The 7,372-nt window shown below is 44.1% G+C and overlaps 1 protein-coding gene across 1 annotated transcript; it reads left to right on the forward strand.

Moving 5' to 3' along the window:
- The first annotated feature begins 486 nt into the window (after positions 1-486).
- BMP15 (bone morphogenetic protein 15) lies at positions 487-7,112 on the forward strand. Its single transcript, NM_001031752.1, is given in 2 exon segments — positions 487-814; positions 6,256-7,112. Coding segments are annotated over 2 exon segments (1,185 nt in total).
- Positions 7,113-7,372: the final 260 nt, after the last annotated feature.

Here is a 7,372-nt window from a genome sequence, read left to right on the forward strand (position 1 = left end):
CAGACCACATTTTGGGAAATGCCACATTAGGAAAAGCATTGCATGGAAGCGGGGTGGGAACAGGAGGCCTCTGGTCCTTTAAGGACTGATTAAGAGACTACCTTTAAAGCTGTGAAGCAGAGCAGGCTAGGGCTGCTTCTTTTCATCCTAGTGGATAAGGTAAGGGAGCAGGTCCTGGAATGGGCCTCTCCTTTTAAATACGATCTTGTTCCCAGCTCTGGAGCGCAGGATGGGCACGCTGCCTTGTCCCACCTGCTGTTTCTGTTTATTTGATGCAAAGAGGACAATTTAGAAAACCTCTTTTTGGTTCAGGAGATCCTACCAGAGGAAGAAACATAGGACCTGCCTGCCAGCCTTTCATTTTTCCTTGCTCTATCTTTTGTGGTAGTGGAGCCTGGATGCTGTTACCCATGTAAAAGGAAAGGTTTAAAGTGGTATCCTTTGGGCTTTTACCAGAACATGTTGCTGAACACCAAGCTTTTCAAGATGGTCCTTCTGAGCATCCTTAGAATCCTTCTTCTTTGGGGACTGGTGCTTTTTATGGAACATAGGGTCCAAATGACACAGGTAGGGCAGCCCTCTATTGCCCACCTGCCTGAGGCCCCTACCTTGCCCCTGATTCAGGAGCTGCTGGAAGAAGCCCCTGGCAAGCAGCAGAGGAAGCCTCGGATCTTAGGGCATCCCTTACGGTATATGCTGGAGTTGTACCAGCGTTCAGCTGACGCAAGTGGACACCCTAGGGAAAACCGCACCATTGGGGCCACCATGGTGAGGCTGGTGAGGCCGCTGGCTAGTGTAGCAAGGCCTCTCAGAGGTGAGTTATCATACTATATTGTTCTGGTGCGGGGGAGAGAAAAATGGGGAAGAAAAGTGTAGAAAAAAGTGGATCTGTCAGTTTTCTGTCAGGCTTCACATTGCCTACAGGGTGGGTGGTTTTCTTGGGCTTGGTTTCTTGATTTTCAAAAGATGACACCCTTGGGAGAACCTGGCTCCAAATTTGCTTCCCTTTAGGGCTCCAATTTAAGAACAGATTGCCTTGGGGCCTACCTGAGACTTTCTCTCAGGCCGCAGGGCAACTGAGTGATATCTCAGCTCCTAGCTTTCAAAGAAAGTCTTAATGCTTATTATATTACTGAAAATTATAATTGAGAAATACTCATGTTCTGTGGAGGGCTGTTTGTGTTGTTTTATTCTTAGAAGACAAAAGGTACAGGATGTTGAGTTGGGGAAATTTACAAGGCCTCAGAAAGGACAGAAACAGGCTCACACCTGAGAGTCTGTTATTTAATCCTTAATGATAGGGACTCTGCTTAGCTGTCCTGAAAGGCTTAGCCTAATTTTTAAAGAAACGGGAAGCAGAGAGCGAAGTTAAATAACTTGCAGAGGTCACAAGGATGGGGTGGCAGAGGCAGGAGTTGAGCTTCAAGTCTGTCTTGTTTTATAGTCTGTCCATAACTACTTAAGTGTTTTGAATGTCATACCCCGATATCCTGGTATACGAAGCAGTTTTTCTGTTTAGACTATGTTGCTAGTTTGGGTTTGTGGTACCAAATTACCAAATGTATTTTGGAATTTTCTTTGTTTCCCTCATGGTTCCCTTCTGCTTTAAACATCTTCATTAGACACTGATCTAGGGCAGTAGTGGGCTTATGCAGTGCAGGGTTCTCTAGGGAATGAAGAAAGCCATCAATCTCAAGGAAATCTTGGGAACCTGGTGAAATTAATCTTAAGCCTTTGCTAGTCTCAGAGATGACAACAGACATGATTTACCTCCCTCCTCCAAGTAAAACAACCACCATTCCCCTAAGCTAAACTTTAGTGTGTGCTTACCATATGCCAGGCATTAGGCACAGTAATTTTACAAACATTGTCTTCCTTAATCCTCCCCAATATCGTATGAAGTAGTTGTGTGTGCGAGCTCAGTTGTGTCTGACTCTTTGCGACCCCATGGACTATACCTGCCAGGCTCCTTTGTCCATGGAACTTTCCAGGCAAGAGTATTGGAGTGGGTTGCCATTTCCTCCTCCAGGGGATCTTCCCAACCCAGGGATCAAACCCACATCTTCTGTGTTTCCTGCATTGGCAAGAGGATTCTTTACTACTGCTCCACTATGGAATACTATGAATATACCCATTATATAGGTGAAGAAAATGAAGCTCAGTGTAACACAGCTAGTAATTAATAGAGCTGGGTTTCTAACCCAGGCTTTCAGGCTTCAGAGCCTGTGCTTTTAATTATCCTGCTGTGCTGACTGCTTAACAGACTTTAATTGAGCACCAAGCACTGTGTTTGGGTTGGGTATGAGAAGGCAAATAACTGCTCTAGGAGCCCCCACTATAGTAGAATGGATATATAAGTAATAACATAATGGTGGTACAGCACAGCAAATGCTTTGAAAAGGATAAGCAGTAGGATTCCTGGGACTCCAAGAAGAAATGGGTTGCTGCTTAGGGAAAGGAGAGGGAAATGCTGAAATAGTTGAAAGGCCTCATTGGAGAGGTGGCATTTGAGCCAGACTTTGCAGAAGGAGTAAAGAGACTATGGATACAGGGAGGGAAGTGCATTCTGACTGAGGAAAAAGATAACTTGATGTGGTTGGAGATTCACTCACCAAGTATTTATTTGGCAACTGCTAAGTGCTAGGCGTTGTTCTAGGTGTTGGGATGTGATCAAGATAGGTATGGTTCTCTGGGTGAGACAAATAAGTAAACATCGATAGTTGTAAATTGTGGTAAATGCTACCAAAGAATGAAATAGGTGGTTCTGATAGAGAATAGCAAAGAAATCTTCCCTTTGCATGGGATTGTCAGTGAAGGCATGTTTGAAGAGGTGACATTTGAGCTGAGGTCTGTAAGGTAAGAAGCTTGGCATGAGAAGAGAAGAGAGAAGTCTGATCTAGGCAGAGGGAACAACATGTACAAAGGCTGAAAGGTGGAAACAAGTACTTGAAGAATAGAAGGAAGATCAGGATGGTTGGAGCCTAGTGAGATTGTAGAGAGTGGTGGGATATGAGACTGATGAGACTCAGGGATGCAGTGGTCATTACAAGGAATCTGGATTTCATTCATAAGCTGCATAAATCAATTCTGTACAGATGATATGAGGCTAGAAAGTAGAATGTCTAGAATTAGGCCAGTATCTTGGTCTGACTGTGGGACATACTGGTATCTAGGGACTCTGGAAAGGATCCAGAAATGGATGACAAGAGAGTTGGGTCTGATCATTCCATCAGGAGATGATCCAGCTGAATCAAGCTTGCTTTGAGAGCTATTCCAGGTTCAATCGCACAGGATGTGTGAGTCAGACATTTCCCTGAAAAGTTCTGAGCAGACCCTTCCTGGCCCTGATCCTTAGCAACCCCACCCTGCTTCAGGAAATATGTGATGTCAGGGTCTGAAAGGAAAGGGCAGTTCCTAACCAGACTGCCTGCTAGAGATTCGGTTTAGATTCCTTTTCAGGCAGGGTGGGGCAGATGTATGGGTGGGTGTCTTGGAAAGATTATTACAGGATGGGAGTATGGAGTAACTTGAGAAAGCAATTACAAGCCTGGCTTGAGCTCTGTCTGAATGATATCCAAGTGCCCCAAACTTGAGGGTGTATTAAGCATGAGTTGGAACCTGAACTTTTAAAAAAAACTTGGAGTATGGTACTGGAGAAGGAAATGGCAACCCACTCCAGTATTCTTGCCTGGAAAATCCCATGGATGGAGGAGCCTGGTAGGCTACAGTCATGGGGTTGCAGAGAGTTGGACACGACTGAGTGACTTCACTTTGAAGTATGGTTTCACTCATATGTGGAATATAAAAACAAAATAAATGAAAAACAAAAATTAAAAACTCAGAAACAGATCAGATTAGTGTTTACCAGCAGGTAACCAGGGTTGGAGAGTGAGCGAAATAGGTGAAGGGAGTTAATTGTGTGGTAACAGATGATGGTAACTAAGCTTGTGGTGGTGATCACTCTGTAGTGTACACAGATGTTGAATTATGATGAATTATGATTACGAATTTTGCACCTGAAACTTGGATACATAACTAAAATCCTGATGCATCAAAACATTCAAGAGCTTCTATGTTGAACATCCCAAGCTTACTGAATTCCAGGGTCATGGATTCAGTGGAGAAGGAAGATTAGGTAGATAATATGTAAATTAGCATGGCCATGGTTAGTGACTGGACATGGAAAAACAGACTGGTTCCAAATAGGAAAAGGAGCACGTCAAGGCTGTATATTGTCACCCTGCTTATTTAAATTATATGTAGAGTATATCATGAGAAATGCTGGGCTGGAAGAAGCACAAGCTGGAATCAAGATTGCTGGGAGAAATATCAATAACCTCAGATATGCAGATGATACCACCCTTATGGCAGAAAGTGAAGAACTAAAGAGCCTCTTGATGAAAGTGAAAGAGGAGAGTGAAAAAAATTGGCTTAAAGCTCAACATTCAGAAAACGAAGATCATGGCATCTGGTCCCATCACTTCATGGAAAATAGATGGGGAAACAGCGACAGACTTTATTTTTCTGGGCTCCAAAATCACTGCAGATGGTGATTGCAGCCATGAAATTAAAAAAAAAAAAAACTCACTTTCTCCTTGGAAGGAAAGTTATGACCAACCTAGACAGCATATTAAAAAGCAGAGACATTATTTTGCCAACAAAGGTCCATCTAGTCAAGGCTATGGTTTTTCCAGTAGTCATGTATGGATGTGAGAGTTGGACTATAAAGAAAGCTGAGCGCCGAAGCATTGATGCCTTTGGACTGTGGTGTTGGAGAAGACTCTTGAGAGATCCAACCAGTCCATCCTGGGGGAGATCAGTCCTGGGTGTTCACTGGAAGGACTGATGTTGAAGCTGAAACTCCAGTATGTTGGCCACCTGATGTGAAGAGCTGACTCATTTGAGATGACCCTGATGCTGGGAAAGATTGGAGGCAGGAGGAGAAGGGGACAACAGAGGCTGAGATGGTTGGATGGCATCACTGACTCAATGGACATGGGTTTGGGTGAACTCCGGGAGTTCGTGATGGACAGAGAGGCCTGGTGTGTTTTGGTTCATGGGGTCACAAAGAGTCGGACACGACTGAGTGACTGAACTGAACTGATGGTTAGTGATAGCTGAAGATGACAGAAGGGTTTTTCTTGCTATGCCTGGTTTTTGTAATCGTTGCTCTTGACCTTTGCCCGGAGAGGGCGCAGAAGGTCAGAGCACTGCAGGTCCCACTTTTCAATGCTTTGGCCACTAGGTGTCAGCGTCATGGTTTAGATTAAAACAATCACTTTGTAGTTCAGCTGGTAACGAATCCGCCTGCAATGCGAGAGACCTGGGTTCGATTCCTGGAGAAGGGAAAGGCTACCCACTCCAGTATTCTGGCCTGGAGAATTCCATGGACTGTATAGTCCATGGGGTCGCAAAGAGTCGGACACGGCTGAGCGACTTTCACTTTCAAAAGATGCAGCTTTTAAGTAGACTTCTTAGCTGAGGTCATTTATATGACTGGGCCTTGTTGAATACGGTATTAACAATGAATGGGGTAAACGAAGAATCATTGCCGGTAAGAAATGGAAAAGGGGGAGACTGAGGATTAAGGGAGAACCTGCCCAATAATGGAATAGCTGCTCAAGAAGAAATTCAAATAGAAAGCAAAAGTAGTAAACACCTGTCCCAACTAGAAAAAATTATTTTGTGGCATCTCCAACCCAGATTTGAAGCGATAGCAGATGATACCCCCCAATATTGGACTGTCACCCTAAAGCTGCCACTATATAGTGATATAGCATGAGGATTTATTATTCATATGTTTCAATGACCCTCTTAATTGGTCACCTTTTTAATAGTCAACTAAATAATACAATATATACAGACAGTTCTGTATTTGAAGTGTTTTTCTCCACCTAGGACTATGAGTGATCTAAAAATGAGCCACAATTTGTCATCTTAAGGGAAAAAGACTTGGACTCAAATCTTCATTCTAACAAACACTGGCTTGTGTGTCCTCTGGCATAGCTTCTCTGAGCTTCAGTTTCCTTGTCTGCAAAATGGGAATAACAACTATCTCATAAGGCTATTGTGGATTCAAGAGCTAATGCATGTAAAGCATCTAATACATTATATAAGTGCTCAATAGACCACTATTATGATCTTAAATTCATTTCAGGGCTGCTTGTCAGTTTGTACTGAGCCGGTCTGTTAGGGAGACTAAGGCTAGGAGGTAAGAAGCTAACGCTTTGCTCTTGTTCCCTCTTACTAATACAGGCTCCTGGCACATACAGACCCTGGACTTTCCTCTGAGACCAAACCGGGTAGCATACCAACTAGTCAGAGCCACTGTGGTTTACCGCCATCAACTTCACCTAACTCATTCCCACCTCTCCTGCCATGTGGAGCCCTGGGTCCAGAAAAGCCCAACCAATCACTTTCCTTCTTCAGGAAGAGGCTCCTCAAAGCCTTCCCTGTTGCCCAAAGCTTGGACAGAGATGGATATCATGGAACATGTTGGGCAAAAGCTCTGGAATCACAAGGGGCGCCGGGTACTACGACTCCGCTTCGTGTGTCAGCAGCCAAGAGGTAGTGAGGTTCGTGAGTTCTGGTGGCATGGCACTTCATCATTGGACACTGTCTTCTTGTTACTGTATTTCAATGACACTCAGAGTGTTCAGAAGACCAAACCTCTCCCTAAAGGCCTGAAAGAGTTTACAGAAAAAGACCCTTCTCTTCTCTTGAGGAGGGCTCGTCAAGCAGGCAGTATTGCATCTGAAGTTCCTGGCCCCTCCAGGGAGCATGACGGGCCTGAAAGTAATCTGTGTTCCCTCCACCCTTTTCAAGTCAGCTTCCAGCAGCTGGGCTGGGATCACTGGATCATCGCTCCCCATCTCTATACCCCAAACTACTGTAAGGGAGTATGTCCTCGGGTACTACACTATGGTCTCAATTCTCCCAATCATGCCATCATCCAGAACCTTGTCAATGAGCTGGTGGATCAGAGTGTCCCTCAGCCTTCCTGTGTCCCTTATAAGTATGTTCCCATTAGCATCCTTCTGATTGAGGCAAATGGGAGTATCTTGTACAAGGAGTATGAGGGTATGATTGCCCAGTCCTGTACATGCAGGTGACAGCAAAGGTACAGATAGATCAGGTTTGCCCAAGAAATTAGAAAAGGATTTATAGTAAACAAATATTGTTAAATCTGAAAGTGCTCAACCCAAGTGCTCTACCCATTCTGTAGATTCTATTCCTTGCCTTCAGCATTGTACTTTAAGTCTTCTTCCCCTATTTATGAGTGACTCACTTTATAAAAACAGTTCTGATGCCAAATATCAGTATGTTTTGACCACTAGTCCGTCTTCTGAGGATCTAGAAGGTTTGGGGTGAA

Source organism: Bos taurus, chromosome X, assembly GCF_002263795.3.
Source record: "Bos taurus isolate L1 Dominette 01449 registration number 42190680 breed Hereford chromosome X, ARS-UCD2.0, whole genome shotgun sequence".
Lineage (NCBI taxonomy): Eukaryota > Metazoa > Chordata > Mammalia > Artiodactyla > Bovidae > Bos > Bos taurus.